Raw genomic sequence first — 26,318 nt, forward strand, 5'->3', positions numbered from 1 at the left:
TCTAGGAAACTAACACAGGGCCTCTCCAAAGCAGATTTAAAGGGAGGGCACAGCATGTGGTGTGGGGTCTACCCCCGTTCACCATGACCCACATTCTACGGCTTTGCAGAAAACTTGGAATTTCCGAGATTTCACCAACATCTCCTCATAGTCAACCGTGATGATAACCCTACAGTTTGCTCTGAACTGTTCAAGATCATGCAAAACCGTAACTCGCCACTTGCATGCAGTGCGTGGCTGGGAACCAGTTAGGCTGAGGCCACCCCCCTTCTAAGGAAAGGCCAACATGGAGTGCTGCGCAGACACACGGGACAATGTGAAGCCAATGACATCAACTCCAACGGTCAGCCAGCAGTTATTGACATTTATAGTTATCTTTTTGTATCAGGTACAGTCTCTTGATGGAAAGTAAAGAATGAAGCCGCTATGTAGCCATTATTAATAAGTCATAAATCTATAAGCACTGACATTGAGTCACTGCCAAGTGAAGAAAAGGAAACTGCAGAACGATATGCACAATACGGTCCTGTTTGTACAGGAGAGAATAGAGCCACGTGTGTCTGTGCAAAGGACACAGGAGAAAAGCAAGACACAGAACTGTATGTGACAAAACTCATGTGACCAAACTCCGTACTGCTAACACCTCTATGCGCACCGGGGAGAATGAAGACAGGACTCTCCAAATGGCTACCTCTGGGGAGTGGAGTTGGGGAGTAAGTGAAATATTTACCTTATACCCAGGCTGGCAAACTGCAGTCCATGGGCCAAATAGGGCCCACAACCTGCTTTTATAAATAAAGTTTTATTGAAACACAGTCATATCCATCTATTGACAAGGAGCCAATGGCTGCTCTGGTTCTATAATGGCGGAGTCGATAGTTGAGACAGAAAGAGCATGGCATGAAGCTGGAAAATATTTACTGTCTGGTCTGCTACAGAAAAGAGCTCACTGCCCTCTGCTTTGTATGATTGTGCATGATGTACCTATTTTTTTATTCATGTATTTCTTTACAGTGTGCGCACATGACTTTGTAAAGGAGCTTTGGAGAAACTGTTTGGACAGCAGCAGGGGATCGCTGGGCAACCATCAGCTACCTTCCTGGAAGCAGGTGGGGGCTCAGGAGACTTCGGGATGAGAGGAAGGGATCTAATGGCCTGGGCAAGGGAAGGCCCTCCAACTGGAGCAAAGCCTTCCTGAATACCCTCTGAATGCCTCAGAGAAATTCACTCAATTCCCGAACATCTTGCTTCCATACGATGGCTGTAATATTCCCAATCTTTTGGAGATAACTTTTTTTTTGTACAACAAGCAGAGAAGTGGTTGAATAGGACATCCTGGGGTTATAGGGGTGGCGGAGCACTGGACTGCTCTTGACATTGCCTTTCGGTTCTCCCATCAAGAGGCTGTGCCTTCTTTTGTTTTCTGGATCTCAATAGCCTCGACTTTAAGGATGTCAAACTAAATTAAATTTATGGAACTTTCCTGACATGATAGCTCCCGGAGTCTTGAGCAGGAATTACCTTGAATGCAGAAAACCAGAGAAGAGATGTTTCTGACTGGGGCCAGGCCAGGCCTGGGAAGCAGCCGAGCTGTAGCCAACACCAACCAATGTGGTGTGATTCACATTAGGCAAAGTCACCATTGCCAAATGGCTCTGGGCTGGGAGTGGCGAGAGTGAACAATTAGCCAAACTCCTTGCCAGTATTCTCATTTGCATAGTAAGTTACACTGCCAATCCTAAGATATTTATTAGCAAGTCCATCTCAGGCCATTCTGCTGTTTGAGAAGTTGTGTTAAAATGGCAAAGCCCCTCCAAACTTGCTCAGAAGGGTTAAAGGGCTGCGGAGTGGTGTGTCCTCTGTGAAGGACAGAGAAGCTGAAGACGCATTAGGCTTCACACCCAGACCCCTCCAGACCCCTGACCCGAGCCACCACGGAGCACCTCTGCCTGCGGTGGAGGCCTCTGGAGCTTCCTCACATGCACAGACAACTCGTGGATCCTGCCTTCCTGCCTACTGTGTGTCCCACCAAGGAAAGTGGGAACCAGCCGGGTTGGCCCCAGACCTGGGTGAAACTTGGCTATGTGCCCAGGAATGCTCTGATGGAGCAGCCAGACCAGGCTGCAGACTCTGTCAAGTAGGGGTTGTCATCAGGGTTTGTCGGACAATGAGGGACCCACACCTGACGCCACCACCAGCTGCCTGGTTCCCACGGGGAGACCCCACCCGCAGAGGCGGGACCCTCTGGGCACACGCACAGGCGACAACCACCTCCCCTCGGCTCTATGTGAAGTCAGCATTTCCATGCTCTTGGAATTGGCCTAGAGACCCCACTGATGTGCTGGGACTCTCTGGAAAGAAATGAAAACTGGTTCCTGGGCTGCCCAGCGGGGCCACCTCAGTGAAAGTACATACATGTCACTTAACAGCAGTGGCTGAACGTTTTACTCGTAGATTTGCTTATAAAATAAAAATAAGAGTTTAAACAATCCATTAAATGCTGTCAGTTAAAAAAATGTGACCGAGAATATATTGGCTAGTGTCTTTAAATTAATAAGCTCATATTTGTAAAATATTCTATAATATTTACATTATATTATATATTTACATATAACATTTATAGACAATTACAGATGTTATAAACATTTATAAGCAAAATAGAAGGAAGAGTGGGAGAAGGTGAGGTCTTAGGTTTCATTCATTCGGCAAAGCCTACGGCGGGCTCGTGAGTCACCTGAGAAGAAGAAAAAGGCCATAGAATATGGTCTTGGAAGTCAGACATCTGGGAGTTCAAAGCCTGTCCCGACAGTAATCACCTGTGTGCCTTCCTGCTAGCTGCTCTGTGCCTCAGTTTCCTCATTTTCAGAACAAAGAGATAGGTTTCTAAAGTGTTAAGGCAGTAAGAACTAGCGATCACGACACCCAGAATCACCCTGTATTAGATATTCCCGCCCTCAAGAAGCCTACCCTGCAGCGGGCGGCTGACACCTGAGCACGGGACTGGGACAGGGGGAGATGGCTGGTGTCATGGGCCAGGCTGGTGTCATGGGCCAGGAGAGCGGATGGGGGAGAAAGCTGACCGACACTGCTGTGCAGGGAGTGGGGGGGCATCCCAGGAGAGGAGCACTTGGACTTGAAGGGGAGTAGGCACTTCCTAGGCAGACAGCCCATGCTTGCTTCCTCCCTCCTTTCCCATCCATCCATCCACACATCCATTTATTGAGCTAACGTTTTAGGTGCTGGGGATACGGCAGCACCTGTCATGAAGGTAACCCACTAGCAACAAGTGACTGACAACAGGCACGTATACAAACACTTGAGTGGGTTGGAGAGTTGTGGGGAGGGGGGAGGTGGCGGCGGGAGAGGGTGCCATGAGGAAAATAAATCAGGGCCACGACATAGAAGGTGACCTGGAAGTTGGGTAGGTGGAGGCCACTCCAGCTGGGGTGATGGGGAGGCTCTCCAAGGAGTAACAGGCAGGCTGGCTGGGCCAGGATGCCAGGACGGCAGAAAGGGTGAGAGTGTCGGCAGCACGGAGGAAGGGCCAGCGGGGCTGCAGCCAATGCCAGGGTTGGGGGGAGGGGTGGGCGGCAGGAGCTGAACCGCAGAGGGCTGTGTCAGCCAAGATAAGGTGTTTCCAATTCTGAGGTTTAAAGTCAAAACAAAAACCCAGTCGAGCACATATTTTTGTCTTATGCTTTAAAAAACACAAAGGAAGACCGAAAATCCACCCCCCACACCCAGTCGTTAGTCCCTAGACTTTGTTATGTAAGAACAAACACCTTCTTTAATCCGTTGCCAGCACCAGATACACTTTGCATCCTAAACAAGCTGCCAAAACAAAGCAGAAAGCTGGGCTTCAACTGTCAGAGGATGTTTTAAACTTGGCAAGACACATTTCTCTATCTTTTCAAGCATGTTTATTTGGACAAGGTATACGGATATAAGCACGGATGCAAGGAGCCAGCTGCAGAGAACTGAGACAAACCAACAAAATTATTATTTAGCAGTAAGGAAAGATAAAAGCAGTCCCAAGTGTAAGCAAACATGTCTGATTCATCTAATGTTTATGAGCAAAAAAAAAGACAAGAGAAAAAACCTCGACGTGAACCAGCAATGCCGAGGAGGATTCAGACCTGTATTTGCCAGAAACCTTCCGTGCTGGGCAGCAGTGTTGCTTTCCCCATTTATTGGGGGCTCGCCCCTCCCCAGGCCACACCTGAAGCCCTGAGGCCTCTGCAGCTGGAGGCTCTGGGAAGACTCATTCTTGCTCAGAGAGACTCACACCAGGGGCTCTGCTTGGAAAATGGAGCAGGGGCCAGTCTGGGAGCCTAGGCCTCTTTCTCACACGACCGACCAACCGCGCTATCTGTCCCGCCGGCTCCAGGAAAGTCCCTGTTTCCAGCTGTTTGCTCCGCTGGGTGCCTGTGCCCTGTTACCTGCTTCTGGACACTGGGCGCTGTGGGCCAGCACCCCTCTCATTTCCCAGGAAGACACTCCCAACACTAAGACTTCATCTGTAGAGTAAATAAGGTCTGTTTGTTCTTCGTGCTCTGCAAGTCCTTTCTTTTGACTTGCATCTTTTTTTTTTTTTTTAAAATTAAAGAGGTTGGGAAAGCTTTGCCTTTCGGTCAAATCCGAGGGTTGGTATGAATCCATGAGGCTCTGCCTTGGCATGTGGGGCTTTGACTAACTGCAGGACTTACAGTTCAGGGCTTCAAGGAGAGATATTTAGGAAGCCCTTCCTCTCCAAATTCTCTAAACCACAGACCCACTTTCCCTGCATCCTCAAAAGGTTCCTCCGGTCGTCCCTCAAGCATTAAAAGCTGCTGGAATAATGACTAGAGTTCTCCTGTTGGAGATAAAAAATACACAGAAGAGACTATGTGGACAGGGCGCAGGTGGCAGAAGGTGAGCTTCCAGCAGACCGAGCTCCTAGGTGGTCTTCCACGGGTGTCCAAGCTGCTGCCCGCAGGCTGCACGCAACCGATGAAGGCTGGGGATGTGGCCCGACAAGGAATCCTCAACTGACTTAAAACATTATAAGGTTCTTTGTGTGTGATTACGTGTCATAACATTTAATATGTGGCCCAAGACAACTCTTCTTCCAGCATGGCCCAGAGACGCCAAAAGGTGGGAATCATTGATGTTAACTACTGAGCGACCAATGTGGGCAGGTGCTGCGCTGCATCGGGGGATAGACTAGACCTAAAATAGTATTGTCGTGCTTTTTGCACTTATGGGTCTTACATCTCCTAAGTGAGGGGTGGATTTTACCAATGAGGAAATGCTTCTAGGACAGCACATGGTGTGTGATGTGTTGGGAGCTCCAGATAGAGGTCAGAGGAAGGTTTGCTTCCCCAAGAGAGAAAACATTACTCTTTGAGAGCACTGTACGCCAGTCCGACCCTGTCGCCAACAACGGACCCCGACAAGCAGAGGCATTTCCCAAAATATTCAGGCAAAGCCTAGCGGCCCCTCCAATCCAAACTGGTCTTGAAAAGAATCCCTGGAGAGCAGCAGCTCCTGAAAGTCACGGCGCACAGGACGATGCACCTTGTTCTTGGAGAAACACGATGAAAAGGTTACATGGATGACTTGTTTGTAGGAGAGAACTGTTTTATGAACATATACTTATGAAGTTTACAGCTACACTCTGGAGCATGGGCCACCAAAAGCAGTGGAACCAAGCCCATCTGGCTGTTTCAGGTGTTTTGCACCCGTGTTTCTTCATCACAACTTTATTCATTGCGTAATCTGTTAACCTCCGAGAGCGCAGCAGCAGCAGGCGCTAAAGGGGTAAGAAAACTTCTAAGTGGGAAAAGCTTCCAGCCATTGTCTTTACTGTTGTCTGTGAATTGGAAATGGGTGGTGACTGTTCTATTTCACTGACAAATGAGACCCACTTCCTAGAAAATCAGAAAGCTGGAGACCCACTGGTACAGAGGGGGGAGGAAGAAAGAAATGAAAGCATTCAGTAGCAGGTTCCAGAAGGAAAAAAAAATTTTGAATGGGTGTGCCCAGATTTACGAAAAGGCCACATATCAAAAGACCTGTATTTACAGACTTGATTAGGTGTGGGTAATTATTTGCTTTATAAAATAGGCTATTATATCAGATTAAAAAAAAATAGTACATCTTGGGATGCACTGAAGATAGGCTTCAACTTAGAGAAAGAAGCTTGATGGCTACCCGTGGTGCCCTGTCAAATAAGGCCCGTAAGGGACCATGCGGCGGGGAGGGCAGGAGCAGAACGTATATCCTGAACAGTGCTTAACCCTCGCTCCCCGCCGAACCCAAGATGTGAGTTCAATCAGAACAAAATAAAAACCAAAATGCTCACGGTAATCTAGCTGTCCTGTCGTGGTTCTTTGGCTCAACCGCCCTCACTTGGGGTCCAGCCTCCCCCCTCGCAGCCCCCCCTTCCTCCTCTGCAGCAGGAGGCCTCCAGAGTGGTTTCTTTCCAGCAGTGGCTCTCAACCCCAGGGGCGGCGGAGCGCTTCTGCCCCAGAGGGAACTTTTGGAAACACCTAGAGACATTTTGGGTTGTCATAACTGGGGAGGGAGTACTACTGTCACTCAGTGGGCAGAGGCCAGGGGTACTGGCAAACATCCCACAGGGCAGTCGCCCCCCCCCCCCAAAGCAACACCCCATCCAAATGTCAGATGTGCCAGCATTGCCAACGTTGAGAATCCCTAGCCCGGAGGAGACAAAATCGTGATCGTCCGTCTGTGGAGTTGGGTGCAAGTACTGAGTATTTGGGACTTTCCGTCCTTTTAAATTTGGTCGGAGGGAAAAAAACCTGCCACTCAGCTGTCATGATATGCAGTTCCTTGGGCCAGCTGGGTGCAAGCCTTGAAGTCACTGACAAGTGAAAAGTGCCTGAGCCCCCCACGTGAAAGCACTCAAAGTGCTATGGACGGAGCCGCTGGGCAAGGCCCAGCCACACTCAGTCTTTAAAAAGCCGACTTGGAGGTACTTTATACCAATGAGCTGTGGCAAATTCACCTATTCTGTAAGGACATCTTGACTCAACAAGTCTTTGGATCCACTATAGAATGGCAACAATTACGTTTTAATTAGTTATGTTCACTTACTTGTCAGAACCTGTTGGGATAATCTACATAACTTCACATCCTCTTAACATTCCCCAGGAGACTGCCTCAGAGCACAGGGCTCAATCGTCTTTTAAACCGCCAACCCCAGCCAAGTTACAGATGAAGCAGCTCTGGCGGCCACCCTCCCTGCTGGTTTTTCGTTACTCATTTTTGTTTTTCAGCTTTCCCGAGTCATAAATCTCTTCCTTTCGCAGTTGAGAGGATGGTGCTTGTCTCATTCTTTCTTTAGTGCCAGCCCAGCATACTCTAAAATGTTTTTTTCTAAAACATAACCTTTGAAGCGAGTTTGATTAATAACTAGGTTTTTACAAAAGCTAGTTTTCTTTTCAAGGCAAGTAAGTATCTCTAGATTTCCTGCCCAAAGATGGTAAAGGAAGCAACAGCCAGCATCCTTCAACCTGTGGCTGTAAAATATGAATAACACCCAAACGTTCTGCTTCCTCATTTTCATTCATGGGGAACTTCTCAAAGAAAGAAATAAAACCCTGCACATTTATAGTAGCAGATAAATCTGCTCAATTCCCCAGGCAACTTTTACCACCAAATCCCCTAAAATGGCTCTAAAGTCCTTTCATTTCAAATACAAATTCCACAGAGCTCCACAAACCACAGACAAAACAAACCTTGAAACCATACTCTCCCTTCAATCTGGGGACAGCAGCCTGGAAAAACACAGTGTTTAAAAGGTCTCTAAACTGTAATCCTCAGTCAAACAACCCGCCGTTCCTGCTCTTCTCTCCAGTACCGTGTCAATGAAAAAAGCTCCACAGTTCATGTTGCAGCCTCAGAAAAACAGAAAGTTTAAGTCAAATCTATTTCAGGCCAATGCAAGGGGCTTCCGCCACCAGCATCCGGCAGACCACGTCTGGAGGACCCTAGGGGCTCCGAAGTAGCCCAGGAAGCCGGGAGTTTCACATCCCCCTGCAAAGCAAAGGTGCCTCATGCAATGCCTGCTTTACCTGACGCCAGGGCTCCCTCCTTTTTCTACTTCTGTTCCTTGGCCGTGCTGAGCAGGGAACTCCTCAAGGCTGCAAACTCAGAAAACGGGGAAGAGGCTTGCAAAAGCCAGACCTCAGCCCGGCCGATGGGGGCTCCCTGCCCACCTGGGTTCCACACGCGGTCCTCTCTGCTGCTGGGAGAGAATACGTGCCTCTTTGCAGAGACACACACTAGATAGAAAAAGAGAGCAGAGAGGGACAGACGCTGTCCCGCCTCCCTCTCCTTCCTGCACTTACTAACTAGAGAGAGCACCAGCAACTACTATGGGCTAGTCCATGTTACCAAAAAGGAGGGGGGTAGGTTTCCTGTTTTAAACGCAGGTGGGGAAAGTACCATTTTTCACCTTCGCTCACAATCGCCTGCAACAGGACTCGGCAGTAATTGTCCCCAAGGCAGAAGCTTGCACTGACAGCAGTCTTTTGCTTTTTAAGTCTCTTTCTTGGATTTGAGGTGACAGAACGGGGTACAACTGAGCACAGCTGTCAGAGAGCTGGTGGCCTCTCCCAGTCACTGCCTTCCAGGGACCCGCCAGGGGCCCCTTCCCGCACCTGCGATAAACCTCAGTGCAACTTCAATCGAATTCGTTTTCCACAATGTTCATATTCATAATTTTTGAAGAAAATGTGGCCTCGCTCAAAAGACTAAATATCAAGCTTCTGTGATTCATATCATCGGCACATTTTGTATTCTGCTCTTTTACTGCAGGAAAAAAATTATTAGATACCCATATTCCAGACACTGCAGAAATATCCCCTCGCTCTCAGCTAAACGGTCCCGCAGAAATCCCCAATGAACCAGCGACCAAAGGTGAAGTCACAGGCTCTTCATATATGTGAGTGGAGAGAAGGAGCCAGAATCTTCTACGGTGACGGCTCAGCACCTTTCCTATGAACCCCTTTCGTAGGACTAGGGTGAGATTCTGTTACAGCTGTCGCAAATTTTAATGAGACCAAAGTGATTTGAGGAAATTTTTCACAGAGATTATTTGCCCATAAAGACCAGCTCATGAAAAGACCCTTTGTGTGTGTGTGTAATCTTTCCAAACTGGTTTGGAAGCAATCCCAAACACTGCTGAAGCAATGTAAGGTTTTTGTTTGTTTGGTTTTTTTTTTTTAACAACAAAGCATTGCTTCTAAAATGAAGAGGAAGCTGCTGGATTGCACATCAGAATAATTAGAGGAGGAGGCTAAATCTCTAGTGCACTTTTCTTCCAAGGAGTCAAGAGCTTCCATGAATGGGCCTTTGCCACACTCCAGCAGGGTCCGTTCCTCCAAGTGTAATCTGTCCGCTTCCCCAGGCCCCAACCCCACCCCAGAATCACCCAGAGGAGGGTGGCACATTAAATGCAGATTCCCAGGCTCCACCGGGACCCCACTGCATCCAAATCTCTGGGTGAGGCCCGGGAATCCACACTTTCAACAAGTTACTTGAGTGATGCTCATGCACAGTAGTTTCAGGAGCCCAGCCTCGGACTGTGAAACCCTGGCACTTAGGGACTAGACCTTCACCTCTGCAACCCAGAGCTTGGCCTCCTGCTTGGGACCCTAGCAGGCCGTCTGCTGTTTGTCGGAGGAGTGGCGGGGTCCCTCCTCACAGAGGGGAAGTCAACTGGCCCCCTGTCGCACGGCTAGAATCGAGCTCACTGCTGCCCAGACTTGATCCTCATTCTTCTCTCTGATGTTGGAGTGTTGGCTCTTCTTTCAGATTTTATTTCTTGAACCGCCTCTGCGTCTCCCAGGATGGGGAGAAAGAAGATGGTTCATGTTCACATTTACCAAGCAAATCCCCAACTTTATCAATTTCTCAGTGACAAGAGCCCCGAATCACCACTAGGTGGTTTGGAATCAAGAGGTCCCAGAAAGGTCCGAGAAACCTGTCTGCTGGGTCGGGCCTTGGTGGGCTTTGATGAGAGGCCTTCCCTGTCCTTCTGACCCTGAACACTTGCATGCATGTGACTTGGGGAAAGAAGGTGGAGAGCAACGAGTCAAAGGGTGGGCCCGGACTTCTGTTTGAGGGGATGGAGGTGTCCTAAAGATGGGATGGGACGATGGTGGCACAGCTCCGTAATTTCACTGAAGGCCACTGGGTTGAGCTTCGCTTGGGTGAACTGCAAGGTGTGTATACAAAGTGCTCACTAATCGGAGGGGAAGCTGGTTACTGTCTGTGCCAGAGGGACTCAGTGCTACATCAGGGAGCCCACACAGGAGCTTTTTCAGTCCACAGAAGCCAAGAGACCTTTCATCATCAGCTTCCATTCGCAAGGCCCCATCTGGCAAATGTGCGGGGCATTATGTCAAACAGAATAGCACGAACGCCCCAGGGTTCAAACTGACACAGGTCATACGCGGGTCAATGCACCAAGACAAGCAGGAGCAGAAAGGCTGGGGGGCTGGGGGGTGCATCTACTTCCCATGTGAGTCAAAGGAACAGGTATTTAGAGGGTGGTGAGAATTTACGCCCAAAGAGTATGTGGAATCTTGAAGAATTCTGGCTCCAGGACATGGCAAAAATTCACAATGGGAAAAATAATCATTCACTGATGGACGCATCTTTATTTAGCAGCTGCCAGAGGCCTGGTGAAAAGTAAAAGAAAATTCTTGCTGAAACAATGGTAGATCGAATTCATGGGCATAAAAGCGTGTGAATATCCAAAGTTAAGTGATTGAAGTGGTTAAATTTTCAAGCCGAAGCATCAACATGACTATTAACAGGACTGTTAACTTGTGCATCTGAAATAATCACATGTAGCTCCGCCAGAGAGGTGAGAGAGTAAACCAATAAAGGTGGGCCTCACTCCTTCATTCAGACAGGAAGTTTGAAATAGTGGACAAACTTTCCTTTGGACCAAAATCTGTTTCTTCTTTTATAAATGAAGGAAATAGTAAAAAGCATTCTTGACACCCTGTATGTCAGGCACTGTCCCAGGTTCGTGTACCTTATTTAAGCTGTTCAGAGGTACGTATTATTATCCACATTTCACAGAGGGGGGTTCTGAGGCTCAGAGAGTTTAGACATGCTGCTAACCACGGCTCAGCGCCAAGTATAGATGCTGGGACTGAATCCTGGGGTGTCTGGTTGCACCTGTTTTCTCTGCCAACCACTCTTCTCTCCTGCCCACCTCACGTAAGGCCATGTCCAGCTCCCAAATTCCAGATTCTGTGTTGTCAAGATGTCTACAGCTTTGAGGTTCGCCGTAGGACCATGAAAATGGTGTATAGATGGTCTTCACATATAAGGCTACTGTGAAGTGTCCTTATGGGGTTGGAATTACTGTGCCCAGTCATTTCCGCTGGGCTGGAAGGGCACCAGCCCAGACCGTCACTCCCCCTGACCAGCTGGCCAGCTCTATGAAGGTCCATCTGCTGGAATTGGCATAACATCCCTCCAAGGTGGGAAGCTGCGAGGTCCAGGAAGCAAGCACATTCAGGTGGAAAACAAGAGAGGAGGAGGCCTGACCCTAGAGGGACCGGCAGAAGGGCAGCCTTGAGCTGGCGGACACTGGGACCCAAAGCTCGTCTCCCAGGCCCCAGGGGCAGTCCTACCTCTTTACCTGGAGAAAGCTGTGCCCAGCACAGAAGTTGTCCCGGTGACCTTTGGATGGTGCCATTTTTCACCGTGTCCCTCAATTTAAATGTTCAATGAAAGAAGCTAAGTGAGCAAAGAGGCTAGGACCAAACAGAGCAGAGGCAGCCAGAGACGACCTCCTTTTGTGTGAGTTGGCACGAATCCAGAAGCTGGAGAAGACTGCTTCAGACCCAAAGGGTGGTCCTAATGCCCACCAGAGGTACAACCTACATTCCAGGAGAAAGGCCGGCTCTGAGCCATGTGTCTCTGTCCCCATCTGTCACTGGCCAGGCAGGCAGATCCAAGTAGAAGGCCAGCATTTTCTGATTGGAACGAACTTTCAGATGGAGACCGGACCCAGGTGAGGCCACAAAAGCTCGTTTACCTTAAAATTAAACTAAAATCATGCTAGTCTGTAATGGAAAAATGTACATATTTTTTAATTTTTTAAATTTATAACCTGACTACTTACAAAATCGATTTGTAATAGAAATCAGCATAGTACAAGCACACAATGAAACCAAACAGTAAAACCACTCACGTGTTTAAGATCGAGGAAACAAACAAGGTAGGAACAAAATGAACTAAGACTTCAATAATAGCAGCAAATGGAGACAAATCCCCCCACCTTCACCTGCACGTAACTACCCATTCCTCATGGTCCCAAGCCAACTTCTTTTTTCATAACTGGCAAGACTCTCTTGAACCCAGGGCCTTCACTGTGTGTGTCCTTTGTTTGGCATTCAAACTACTGATTACCTGTGGCAAGAAGCCATGAACATTATCTTGGAATTCATTGAAGGTCACCTCTGTGGAGCAGGTGAGGCACCTTGGAATCGATCACGGAGAAGAAGGGATATAATCGTTTCTTCTAGGGTTGCAGTGGGAAAAAAAGATGCGGACAGAGGCGGGAATGGGAGCGGGTGGGGCAGGGCAGGAAGGAAAAGGGTTGGTTTTCTGCGTCCATGAGCAAGCAGACACATGAGCCCTTCTGAGGCCCGGGGTGTGGGACCTGTGGAGCAGAGAGGACAACCCTGGGGGGGTCATCACTTCTGTGCCCAGAACAGTGGCCAGACTGAGAGATCCATCCCTCTGCTGTGCTCGGGGGGGTAACTCGTCTAGGCAGGTAATCTCTCTGCTCTTGGGTCCTCCTTATTTCTGAAGTTTAATATCACCGCTGAGAATCACCTTCAGACAGAAGATGCCACAATAGCTTTGGGCACCCATGAGCCCTGGGGGGCGGGGTCCCCTGAGCACTGCAGGGGGTGTAGTTTTAGACTTGCACACCATATTACCTGCATTACCCACTTGAGAGCAAGCCCTACCTCTTACATTTCCTTCAGTGACACCAGGGTTTCGCCACCAGCCTGTGCTCAGCCATCCTTGCTGATCTTTCTGGAAGAGTTGCATTCCACCCTAAGTTCAATAGTCACCCCCCAACCCCCTATATTCGCATTTCACCAGCAATAAGAAAAACTCTCTGAAGTTCAAGAAAACCAAAGCCCAAAACATCTTTTTCACTCAAAATATGATTATTTTCAAAATGTAGTTTCTGGAGAAGGACGCTCTTCCATTTGGGTTGGCAGGAAATGGGGTGATTTTTTTCGTAAATATTGAATCTTCACTGCTTGTGTACAGAGTCTTCTGTTACCTTGGCAACTCATTTCCCCTTCTCATTAATGTAGGAGAAAGGGGATAACATTGGGTTAATCGGATAGATTTTCAATATCAATAGGCTTATGCCCTACTGGACCAATTCCCAATCTGTTAATGATGGAGGGGATGGAAGGAATATTACCACCAGGTTTTTCTTCACAGTTAAGATGTTGCCACCAACATATCATAAACTGTACATGCAATTTAAACTTGAGCTTGCTCTCCCACACTGGGCGATGTGGGACCCAAGTGTGGGTCCCACTTGATATTTTAATCAAGTCACACAAGGGCACAGTTCTGGGCGATGGCAACCTGTGGCCATGAAATACAATTAAATTTAAATGCCCACAATGGGAAGGACCCTGGCCAGGTGCTCAGTGGGTTAGCGTGTCATCCTGATATCCCAAGGCTGTGGGTTTGATCGCTGCTCAGAGCATATAAGAATCAACCAATGAATGTATAAATAAGGGAATAACAAATTGATGTTTTTTTCTCTCTCCTTTCCTTTCTCTCTCTAAAGTCAATAATACAATTTAAAAACTTAAAAAAAAAAACAATAGGAGGGGTAACTTCTTGGAAATACTACAGATTCTACATGCAGGGTCCCTGGTAAAAAGTAAATCAAATAAGCAGCAAATGTTTATTGTCCTAAAAATAGAACTAGTGGGGCTACTAATGAGGAAGGCTTCCTCTGCATCACCAGGAATGGTGAGTTTGGGTCCTTCAGCAAGTTATTTGAGGAGGCACATTAGTTACTCGTTTTCTGGGATGATTTCTGCCAAGCAGATCAGGGAGCAGAGTGTGTGAGTATGTGAGTGTGTGAGTGTGTGTGTGTGTGTGTGTGTGTGTGTGTGTGTTCCTATGCCCCGAGAACTAAGAGGCCTCGCTTCTCATTGTGTGTCTATGACTAATTAGCCCCCGAGTCTCTGGCACTCGGCAGCCTCATCTGTAAATGCGGCAGGTCACAACTGCCTGTTGTGAGAATGAAATATTTCTGAGAATATTTGCAAACATTAAAAATACAGACAAGCAGGGCACTGTGGTGGCTCACCACCCACCGGGACACGGACCACCTCGACCCGTACTAAGGTCACTTGACTCTTTTCCCTTCCCAGAGCATCAAAAACACCTACAGCTGAGTGAGAGAAGGCACGAACTCCTCTGAGTACGGTGAAACCGAGAGGGATGCAGTTAGTGTTCTTCACGAACACGGGTCCTCCTCCTTGCTTTGCGCATATATGACACACACGAAACATGAAAGGGGGAGTCGTCATCAGCCTGTCTTTGGCAAATCATATCCTCGGTGATGACAGAGAGATTTTGTGTCATGCAGGTGCTCTTCTCATTAGATAAAACAAGACCCGCTCTCTGCCTATGGATATTACAATATAACATGCTTAAAATACCTGCAGGAAAAGGAAGAGAGGGGACAAGGGCCTCCAATTTATCACATGAGTCAGTTTCATGGGAATAGCATAAGCTTTTGTCCCTGGGCTTTAGAAAAGAGCGGTTTTAGTCCAAAAGTAAAACAAAGCCACCTTCGGAGAGTCAAGGACAACGATCTGGCTGAATCATGTTGTGATTCTATTTCCTACCCTGCAGGAGACCAGCAGGGGGTGTCTCAAGCGAGTCTAAATCCTGTCCTTTCATCCCTGTCTCCCAGTTAACAGATAAAGACTGGACAGTGCCACCCTGTAGGTAGGAATGGAAAGGCATGAGGTGGGCTGGAGGATTTGCCGTGGACTATGTTGGGGGGCCTCTCTCCTATGCTGTGCGGTATACAAACAGTTACTGACATCATCACACATTTCTCCCGGGAGAGCACACGTGGCAGACAAAGGCATGTGCCACCAGCCTTTTTGGAAAGTCAGGAGATCGATTTCCTGGGTGTGGTGACTTGAGGAAGAAGGGAAAGAAGACGCCTGTGGGACCCGAGCAAGCAAAGCAGAGTCCTCCTTCCTCCTCCGGCCAAGAATACAGACGGAACAGCGGACCTTTCTCTCTGAGAGAAGAACTCACACCAGAAGGCTCCAGCGTTAGGTGCGGCAGGTGTTTGCTCAGAAGGCATCACCTGCGGAGGGAGCTGAGCCCCCCCAGGGAGCCTGTGGATGGGAACATTTGTCCAGAAGGAATCAGTGGAGAGCTGAGTAAACACAGAGCCCCTGGGGAAAGCAAATTGTGCAAGAGAGCTGAGAGGCTAAGAAGAGTCCACCCTGGGTCAGATGACGGAACAGCCCAAGACTGAGGGAGGGGGGATGCAGGACAAACATCCAGCCTGACATTTGCTGCTTTATTTTTCTGTGCTGCCTTCATTTTGGAAACGATTCATGGCTGTCTTCTTTCTTCATGAGGTTGGCAGGTAACAACCTGTACCCAGGGGGAGAAGTGTCCTGGAGTTGGAGCTCTCTGAGGACCACCCGCGGAAGATGGAAGGAAATTCATATAAAAGGGACGCCCTCCAGTGTCACTGACACCTGCGACCTAAGTCTGCAGCCTCGGGAGCTTCCCCTGCCATTAGGCTTTGGAAACAGAAGGCGGGGAGGGGGCGGGGAGAAAGGCCGGAAGAAGGCTGCTCTGGAGGAGGGGTTAGGGGTGGAGAAGGGGCCAGAAGGCCGTGGGGAGGCTCCGCTACCCTGCACTCATTTGCTTCTGGACTTCTTAATTAGGAAGCAGGCTGTAAACAACTTCAGAACGCTCCTGAATTTATAAGTTAATTAGCATAAACTTTGAAAAATGTGCCATTTATAGCAAGATCTCTCTAAAAAGAGAATCTTGTTGTCAGAAACAAAACTGAAAGCAAGCCAACGATGCATAAACCTTTGAGTTGAGTGTATGCTGAGTGGTACGCGCCAGTGTCCAGACAATCTCTGGACAAAGAAGTGCTGGCTCTGGTAACTTAGATGACCCAGCGTGTGAGAATCCCAGAACTCACATCCTCAGAGGCTTCAGGAGGCAAGTGGTCCATGGCTCAGATTTACACTTATATTTTTAAGGCTTGTATTTAAGGAAAAACTGGGGCTCAGAGAAGTTGAGAGTCGCCCAAGGTCACATTGCTGTGAGTTCCAGAGCCGAGAGCACACCTCTGATCCCCTCTCGCCCAGAGCCCTCTCCATTTGAACACACGAAGGCTCTCCTGCCCGCCCTTTCAAGCTGATGTGATGGGTGGAGGTTATGACTCTTCGGGAATAATGGGGGAAATGGAATTTTAGATCAGGGCAGGGTCTCAGAGGTCACATGACGCTCCCTCTGCCTGTGAACAGAAGAGTGTCTCAAAGAGGCTGAACGGCCTGCCCAAAATCACTCAGACGTTAGTGACACAGCTGAGCCTGGAGCTTCTTGATCACTGCCCAGGGGACTTTCTGCTCTCCAAGCTTCCTCGGGTGCCCAGCAGCATCTCAGGGGAAACCATGGCCAGAAAAGCAGCCTCGGGGCACCTCCAATGCTCAGAAAGGGTTCAAGTAAAGCCACACCAGAGGTGCAGCCCTCGCTGGGGTCATACCTGTGCAAGTTACGAGGTTTACTGGCATGGGTTGAATGGTGGCCCCCAAAAGATATATCCACATCACATCTTTAAAACCTGTTGATGTTTAGAAACAGGGTCCTCGCAGATGTAATTAAGCTAAGGATCTTGAGATGCTCATCCTGGAAGGTCTGGGTGTGTCCCAGAGAATCGGGTTACACAGCCAAGGCCACCAGAAGCCGGAAGAGGGAAGGAAGGCTGCTCCTTCGGAGCCTTCAGAGGGAGCCTGGCCTGCCGACACCTTGGTTTTGTGCTCCTGGCCTCCAGAACCGTGGAAGCAAAACTGTCTGTTGTTTTAAGCCTCCACAGTCCGAGCAGACACAGGAGAGTAACACAGTTTCAGTCTCCATGCAAAAATCAATCAGGAAAACAAAACCCCTAAGGATCACAGACTGGATGAGCGAAATTCCGTGTCCCCACACAATGGGATAGTATTCAGCCTTGGAAGGAAGGAGACTGTGACAAGTGCTACAACGTGGGTAAACTTTGGGGACATAGTGACATAATGCAGCCACACAAAAATTCCCCCAAAGACAAATACAGTATGTTTCCACTCATATAAAATACTTAGAGAAATCAACTTCATGGAGACAGAAGCAGAATGGTCATTGCCGGCAGCCGAGGGGAGGGGGGGAATGGGCAGTTAATTAGTGACTACAAAGTTTCATTTTCCCGAGAGGTGGAAGTTCACGGAGGTGGACAGCACTACGAATGCCTTTAAAACACTGACCTGTACACTGAAAATGGTCAGTGGTAAATTTTATATTATGTGTATTTTACCACAATAACAAAATGTGGGGGAAATACAAACAACAAGCAAGAATTACAGTGTTTACAGTAAGTCCACAAGTAGAATGTCTCACTAACTGCAGGGTCAGCGAATAACAGGCAGAGTGAGGCGGGGCCACTGTGTTGCCAGTCCTGACTGTGTTGGTAACGCAGCCGAACTGGCCCACGGGCTGGCACAACCTGTCCGTGCGCTACCCATGCAGGGCGTTCTAGACCACACACCCGTCCGAGGAGGGCGGCACGCCCACTGGGTGGAGCTCCAGTCTACCCGGACCCCTACTGCAAACTGGTCCAGGAAGCCCCGACTCTGAAGACAGCACGTGGAAAGCATCCAAGCCTTCACTCCCACAAATGTCCCCCAGTGAGACCTAAAACCAAACCGGTGAGGGGCCCTGGCAGCTGCAGAAAACACGGAAACCCTTGGGCCTCCCAAAGTAAGCAGATGCTTCTTCAAAACGGCATATTCTTGGCTCTAGTTTTACTTTAGATACCCCTTCCCAAAGCTGCTGAACAAAATCTGAAGGTGATCAACACCCGCTGCCCCAGCCCTCTGCCTCCCCAGCTCACTTTGGGTAAGGCAGTTCCATAGGTGGGCTAAGGAGACAGCTGTTTCGCTCTGTGCCTCCTGCAGACACGACTGTCTCCAATCTGGGGGCTGTGTCCAGTACCTTCCTGCCTTCCTTCCGGCAGCCAAACATCTGGGAAACAGTTCTGATGGTTCCTTGATATTGTGTTAAAATGAAATTTCCCAACTGCCCCCAACTCAGCAGGTTCATTTCAGTCCTAGGTGGCACATCAACCTCGGGAATGCTCTCAGGACCCCCTTAGTCTCCTGCTTGAGAGGACCATTTGGAGGCTCCGTGGCGGATAAGGGACACGCTCAGGGGACAGGCAGGGAGCCCCTACCACTGAACCTTGAGTCTTGTGATAGGACTGCTGGACTTCAAGCTGCCCTTTGGGTGAGTCACATACGTTTTCCCCAATAGCTTTCCTGGCCATGGGCTTTGCCCTGGGCCAAAAACCTGGTCTGATGTGCACCCGGGCTGCCGAAGAAGCTTTATCGGAAGATCACAAAGACTCTCTCCCCCCCACCATCCTCAGTCCCCGGTGGTGTGTGTGAAGGCTTGGGGTCCTCTTCCCAGGTTTCACTGCAGCCAAGTTCACCACGGTTCAAGTCTAGAGCTCTGCACTCGGGTCCTAACTGGCCTCCCTCTCTCCACTCTCATCCCTTTTCCATCCATTAAAAAAAATGGTAAAATCCACATAACATAAAATTATCCATTTTAAGGTGAACAATTTATGGCATTTAGGATATTCACAATCTGTGCATCCGCTTTTAGCTCCAAAACACTTTTATCACCTCAATTGGGCATCAATAAACGACGCCTCCCCGCTTCCCTGCCCCCCTCTCTAGACAACCACTAATCAGTTTTCCGTCTCTATGGATTTATATTTCCTCTAAATGGGACCGCACAGTATGAGGACCTTTGTGACTAGCCTCTCCCACTTAGCACGTTTTTACGATCATCCTTGCAGTAGCCCATGTCAGAATTCCTTCATATTAGTATTTGGCTGTTGGTGCATAAGATGCTACATTTTGTTCACCCATTCGTCCACAGACATCCGGGTTATTTCCACCCGGCAGCTGTGAATGGAGCTGCTCTGCCCTGGGGTGTACTTCTATTTGAGTATGCCCACCCATTCTTCATACAAAGATCGGAGCCCACCACACGACGCTCCAGCTACATCGCTTCAATGGCTTCCCACTCCTCTTAGGATGAAGCCCGAAGTCCTGGATGCGACCTTCGGGGTCCTCACGCTGCCCTGCCCCACCTCGCAGCGTCTCTCACACCTTCGTGCCCACCCGCCCGACTTTCTTTCTTGCAGGTGCTGTGCTTGCTTGTCCTCCCCTCGGAGCCTCTGCAGAGGCTGCTCCCCCTTCCCGGACACCCTTCCCTTGGCAACTGTACTGAGAGCCCCTGACTCCCAAATCCAAGTCACTGCACTAGCTCCCAGCTCAGAGCCAGCACTGGCCCCTCTGTTTTACAGACAGCAGGCATCTCAGAGCTTGCCGTGGGAAGGGCAAGGCTATGCTGGGCCTCGCTGTGAAATCCCACGGAACCTGCCCAGAGACACCTGGAGGAGGGGCGGGGCTCTCGGATTATGTCCCGTGTCTCTGAAACTCGCCTTGCAGGAAAGTACCAATGTGGGTTCCGAGCCCCGGTGTCTGCCCCAGAGTCGGGACAAGCCGCAGGACCAGTTAGTCACCTTCCCAGCTGCTGGGTGTCCTCGCTCTTCCCTGCTCAGTGTGCATTCTCCACCCCTAGAGGTGGGCCGGCTCTGGGGCCACCTTTGCCTGTGCCATCAGCACGGGTCACCACCGCAGGGGCCTGTGAGAAGTGAGGCAGTGACTTTCCCACTGCCCTCGAACCCTGGTCTAATTAATTCCACAAACAGCCTTGCACTCAAGAGGAGTTTGGCTCAGCCCAGAGGCGGAGGCTGGTGGGGCTGCGCCAACAAAGCAGGAACTGAGCTCACTGGTGTGAGCCAGTCACACCTGAACTTGACTGGCTTCAGCTCAGCCTGGGCCACAGGGTGTTCTGGGCCACACAGGATGTGGATTTCTCAGGGCGGGGAAGTCTCCGCCTTCACCTGGCACCCACCCTTTCTTTTCTTAGCTTCCGTTCTGAGTCTCTGCTCCCTGAGAATGTACACGCTCACATGTGCACAGGGACGTGCAAGAGCACATACATCACACACTCTTGTGTATACACACACCTGTGCTCTCCCACACACGCACATGTGAGTGCTCACATACACACATGTGTACTTCTATGCACATGAAGACATGTGGCTCTAACATGCTCTTCATTTCTTCTTTTGTGACTTCTAAAAATAGTCTAATATAACCTTCCCTTCCACATAATTCCTAAGAGCCCCATTATTATTCTTTCTTTTCCCTTCAAATTGTCCATCATTCTAATTTCCACACGAACTGTTAGCAGAAACTGCCTGTGAAGACAGCATAATGCATTAATTCCCTCAGAGATCGGTCACCTGCAAGTGCTTTCTTTGCTCCACAGGTGAGAAAAAAAATGGAAAAAGAGACTCAAGTGTTTCTGAGGGCCTCTGAGGAAAATGAGAGTGGCTTTGAGGGGGGCCCGTCTGTCACTCACCTCCAAGACTTTGCCTGTGATAAACTGCTGGCAGGCTTCACATTTCACCCCGAAGAGGCCCTGGTAGTCCTTCTCGCAGTACGGAGCTCCGTCCCTGCAAGACGAAAGCATGTTCAGCACCTGAGAGCAGGCCGGGGCGAGGACGCCACCGAAACCAATTTCTCTGAGCCCTTTTCACAGATGCACATGGACGGATTTCCCTCCCACCAGCCTCCACGTGCCTGGAGATCTGGTCTGACACGAGCAAAAACCACGAAACCAAACAGCCCTGAGACAGCGCTGTGGTTCTACGGGCCCCACAGAAGTAAAAACCAAATCACCTGGGCAGCCCGGGCCGAAGCCCCAGTTGTCGGAGCCCCTCACTAACAGAAACCGGGCGTCGCTCTGTTCTGCCACCGGGCCACGCGGGCTTCAGGTCTCACGTTCTTTCTCTGGGGAGGCCCTGATGCCACCTTCCCCGCCCCGCCCACCTTGTGCTCAGCCTTCAGCAGACTGAGGGGCCGGCCTTCTCATCCAGCACCTCCCCTGGCATCCTCCACTAGTCTCAGGGCACCGTGAAAACATTGCGTGCGATTGCTGGGGAAGTTCAAGAGCACCACTCCAGCCTTCGGTGTGCGTGCAAAGGCTGAGCATTTGGCCGTTCGCTGTGCTCACCTTGCGTGCGGCCGCATCACTGCGGAGCGTTTCCCAGGTGAGCCGGCTTCACCCCAGACCTACAGAAGCGGATCTTTGCAAGGTGGGGCCCAGACTAGCTATATTCGGAAGTTAAATTCGTTTAATATTTTTGATTGATATATAGTTGGATGGAAGGCATTTGTTCAAGCACCAAAAAGGTATATATATATGGGAAAATTTTCCCCTCACTGACACCCCCACCCCATGCTTTTTTCCTTAACTCAGAAGGTAACCATGCAACTAGATTCTCCAGGCCTCGTTAAAAAAACAAAAACCAAGCAAACGAAAAACAAGCAAAAAAAAAATCCCACATGCTCCATCTACTCCAGCTACTATCCACACCAGCATCTGACTCACACAAACCCAGTCCCTGACGAGCTGTTTTGTTTATTGGCCCCAATGGGCTCAGTGCCCAGGGCCCGTGTGGTTTTTTCCTGTGTTTTTGCTTCTGCTTTATTTTCTTTTTTGGTTGGGGGCGGTCTGAAAATATATTCAAGACCTGGAAGGAGGACAAAGGTTTGCTCGTGGCAAATAGGGGGGAAAAAATGTAGTGAAGGTGAAATTACTGAATGCTCCCTTGGTTACAACATGTGACATCAGCTTTGCTAATTGTTAAATTAAGCAATGATTAGCATCTCATTACATTTATAGTGGGCAAACTATGGCAAAGGCAGGAGAATAAATCTTTGCATGAGTTTTAGAGCCAAAAGCTCCTATGGACTGTGGGGTGTGACTGTCTCTCTTGATATGGGATGGGTTGGAGAGGGCTCCCCGGGCCCCAGCCTCACTTACTTGCTGATGTACTCCCCTGTGAGCACCTTGCCGCAGGATTTGCATTTAAAGCACCCCAAGTGCCACTGCTTCTCCAGCGCCAGCAGCGCCTGCCCATTTTTGATGTCTCTTCCGCAGCCAGCACAGTCTGGAAGAAAGCAGCGGCCAGCGGTTACTCCATATCTGTTTTGCTGAAGGCAAGCCTGTAGGCCCGCTCGGAACCCCCGTGTGCCCCATCCCACACTCGGTCAATGTCCCCGTAAGTGCCATTCCACTCAGCTTCCCCTCCCTGCACGGAGAGGAAGGGCCCCACAGGCCCCGTCCCCACACAGCAGCCACTTCTGGGCCACGGCAGATCCTGGGGGGTGGAGGTCCTTCGTCTGTTTATTTCCTTGGAGGTCATTTCAACACCCTGGGCGCTCCAGCTGCCCGGGAGAGTATTTAATTACAGTGTCTTGGCCGTGACTCTCAGAGAGCTCTCACAGGCCTTTATTCAGTGAGGACAGGAAAGCAGTGAGGCCCCTCAAGCCGGATGCCTCGCTTGACCCAATACACGGGATCCCTGAACCTCAGCTCACAACTTCCATCCTTGGAAACAGGACTCTGCTTCTTACTGCTCTAAACCAGACCTGAGATGTGTCATCATCAATTAAATGGCTCTTCGCTCCATAGCTTTAAATTCTCCTTGGTGGACTCCTACGAGTCAGATAAAGGAGACGATGCTTCTTCACGGTAAAGAGTGGGGGTCCCAGAAGCAGCCAGCTCTGAGTCCAGCCCAGCTCCCTGTTGGCCAGTCACGTGGTCCCGGCTGGTTCTCCTGCTCTCTAGGGCTGGGTTTCCTCATCTGGAAGCCGGGATGTTATTAGTGCTACGTTCAAGCTCCGCTGAGGATTCAGTGGATCGGTGCCATGGTCCTCAACCTTTTTGGCACCAGGGACCGGTTTCACGGGAGACAAATTTTCAACCAGGGGTCGGGGGGAAGTATGACTTTATAGCCTGCCACCAGATGCCGCTTAATTGTCACTGGCCACTCACTGACAGGGTTTTGATGTGAGTCCGCAAGCTGTTGATTTATCACGGTCTCTCTGCAGTCCAACCTCTCTGCTAATGATAATCGGTGTTTGCAGCTGCTCCCCAGCGCTGGCTTCACCACCCCAGCTCCACCTCGGATCATCAGGTGTCAGATTCTCATAAGGAGCTTGCAACCTGGATCCCTCACATGCATAGTTCACTGTAGGGTTCAAGGTCATATGAGAATCTAATGCTGAATCTGACAGGAGGGGGAGCTCAGGCAGTAATGTGAGTGTTGGGGAGCGGATGTAAGTACAGGTGAAGCTTTGTTCGCTCACCTGCCATTCACCTTCCCCTGTGCGGTCCGGTTCCTAACAGGTCGCAGACTGTTAGGAACCCCCACGGCCGGGGGTGGGGACCCCTGAACTAATGGATTCAGCATACTGGCTGGCATGTACCAAGTGGCTCTGTAACCATTTGCTCTTATTGTAATTTCCATTGTTATTCTCATTATAAAGTCATGTTTAGGGACATTGAGTCTTTAAAGGAGTCCAGAAGAACCTTAAGTGGTACAGCTTTTGTTTTCCTTAATATTTTATTTATTTATTTTGAGAGAGAGGGGAAGAGAAGAAGAAAGAGAAGAAGAGAAACATCGATGTTCGAGAGAAACATTGATTGGTAGGGACCTGACCTGCAACTGTAACCCAGCCATGTGCCCTGACCAGGAATTGAACCTTTCCGTTTGCAGAATAATGCCCAACCCACTGAGCCACAAGAATGGGGGCACCGCAGCCTTTTAAAAAGCAACTTAAACGTCTACAAACATTTAAAACTGGCGTACCCAAGAAAGTGAAAAAAAAAAGCACTATTGTCCCCAAGTGATCACAGAAAGCACCCGAGAAATAAAGCAATGTCCACACCAGGCCGCTGGGAACACAAAATGTGGTCTTCTGATGGAGACTCATTTACTAATGATACTTCTAACCCACTTTAATTTTCTTCTCCTAGAAAAGCCGACCTGCCCCTGCTTCTTGACGACACCCAGACCAGAGCTGCTCCCGCCACCGCCACCGCCACCAGGAACCCTCCCTAACATCACCCCACACAAGCCCCGCCCCTACTGCAGCTCCTCCAGACCCCACACAGAGGGGCTGGTGGCCTCCCTACTTAAGAAAGCCAAGTTTTTTTTTTTTTTTTTTTTTACTACAGATGGTTTCTGGTGATCTCTGGTCAGTGGGTATTAACATGAGTTTAGACCCAGAAATTTCATGCCTAAGATTTTTATTCTACCAATGAATCTGTAAAAAGTGTGTGTATGTTTGTGTGTTCCCTGAAGAATATACATGCATCCCCCAAAGCGTTTTTGTAACACAACTGAAGATAGCCTCTATGGACCTTAATGAGGAACTAGTGAAATTAGTTATTGTGTAGTTGATAATGGAAAACTATGTGCTGTTAAAAAGAATGAAGTAGATTTGTTTCTGGACATGGAAAGATGTCCAAGTATATGTGTGTTTGCACATGCTTGTATATGAACAGAACATTTCTTTAAAAGAAAAAACATAAGAATTCTGCTCTAGCTGGTGTGGCTCATTGGTTGGAGCAATGTCCTGTAACTGAAAGATTGTAGGTTCGATCCTCAGCCAGTCCGGGGGCCTACGACCCTTGGTTTGGGTGTATAGGAGGAAACCCATCAGTGTTTCTCTTCCTCTCTTCCTCTCTCTAAAGGCAGTGAAAAAATGTCCTCAGGTGAGGATAAGAAAACAAAAGAACTCTTAAGATACCTCTCTCTGTGAGAGAGGACTTAACTTTTCACTTCACATCCTCTGTGCTGTTTAATTTTTTTTGCCATGTGAATGTAAATAAATGAGCAAATAAATATTTATAAAGTGGAAAATATATCTGCTATATAAGTTATAGATATTGTAGGTTTGAATTGCTTTATGTATAGCCCACAATAAGCTGAGTATATATCAGATGCTCATAAAGTATTTACACATATATTTTTAAAGCTGGGGTTTATGTGTATCCCAGCATCTCACCAAAAATCTTATAAAGGGGATCTCACATCTAGTAGTTTACTTTATAGTTAAAATGGAAGACCATAACATGTGTTCACAAACATACGTTTTAAAGGTTAGGAACCCAGTGTGTATGTAAAATGAATTGGCAGATTTTAATCCAACTTGAAACTCAAATTTTTCTTTATGAGTCTGATTACAGCATGACCAGTAGGTGGCAGTAAAGATTTAAAATAGCAAGGAAGATGGCTTGCTGATAAAATATTTTAACGTCAAAAATAAACCTTAGAGATGGCTTTTCAACTCTACACCTGCAGACAGCTGGGCTCGGAGTGGTTGGCAGAGCTATTCGAGGCCTGCCCTGCGCCCAGGAGAGGTCTGGGGAGATGGAAGGCACGTGGACAGTGAGGAGATGGGCTATGGGACTGGGAAGATTTGGACACTGACTTGGGTAAATCACTCTCTCTGAACTCTCACCTGTTCATCTGTGAAACACTGACTTCCTGGATTTGCTGTAAGAGGAGAGACCCTGAGCTGTAAAGTGCTTTGCTAACACTCAGAGCACTTGGCGCATCCTGGGCATTCAATGTGGTTCCCCTTTCCCTGGTAGGGGCAGAACTGGGGCTAAAAACCAGGTTTCTTGACTCAAAGCCTTGCTCCCTCTACAAGCACCCAGATGCCCAGATGCCCCAGAGGTGACAGCAGCTGAGACGGTCTGGGGGCAGCGACAGCCTCTCTGACCATTCTGCACAGAGGGCTTCTGCTGGACCGGGCACCGTGTGGGGGCGTTAGAGATGTGCTACCAATCACAGTGCCTGGAAGTCAGGAAGCTTCGAACGCATGGGTGGTGACCTGGACTTCTGCGACCCTCCAGGCCCTGCAATGTCCCCAGAGGATAGGCGTTCTGCAACTGACTTTGATAATGGTTTACAGAGAAGCATTCACTGAATGGCGACTGCCTAGAGCCAGCCAGCAGGTGAGGCTGGGCTGGAAGAAGAGGCTGTGATGAGCCTCCAC

General features: G+C 49.0%; 1 protein-coding gene across 15 annotated transcripts in view; it reads right to left on the bottom strand.

Annotated features, from left to right (window-relative positions):
- The window catches only part of ABLIM1 (actin binding LIM protein 1), a 262,998-nt gene that overhangs the window by 68,821 nt on the left and 167,859 nt on the right, over positions 1-26,318 (bottom strand). For all 15 annotated transcript variants that reach the window (XM_053668634.1, XM_053668628.1, XM_053668627.1 and 12 more), the window contains exons 5-6: positions 22,291-22,417; positions 20,824-20,917 (exon numbers count right to left, since the gene is read on the bottom strand). In XM_053668634.1, the coding sequence (XP_053524609.1) occupies positions 20,824-20,917; positions 22,291-22,417 (221 nt within the window). The remainder of the gene's footprint in view (positions 1-20,823; positions 20,918-22,290; positions 22,418-26,318) is intronic.

The sequence above is a fragment of the Artibeus jamaicensis genome, unplaced genomic scaffold (assembly GCF_021234435.1).
Source record: "Artibeus jamaicensis isolate MK-2021 breed Jamaican fruit bat unplaced genomic scaffold, CSHL_Jam_final contig_490, whole genome shotgun sequence".
In the NCBI taxonomy this organism is placed as follows: Eukaryota; Metazoa; Chordata; class Mammalia; order Chiroptera; family Phyllostomidae; genus Artibeus; species Artibeus jamaicensis.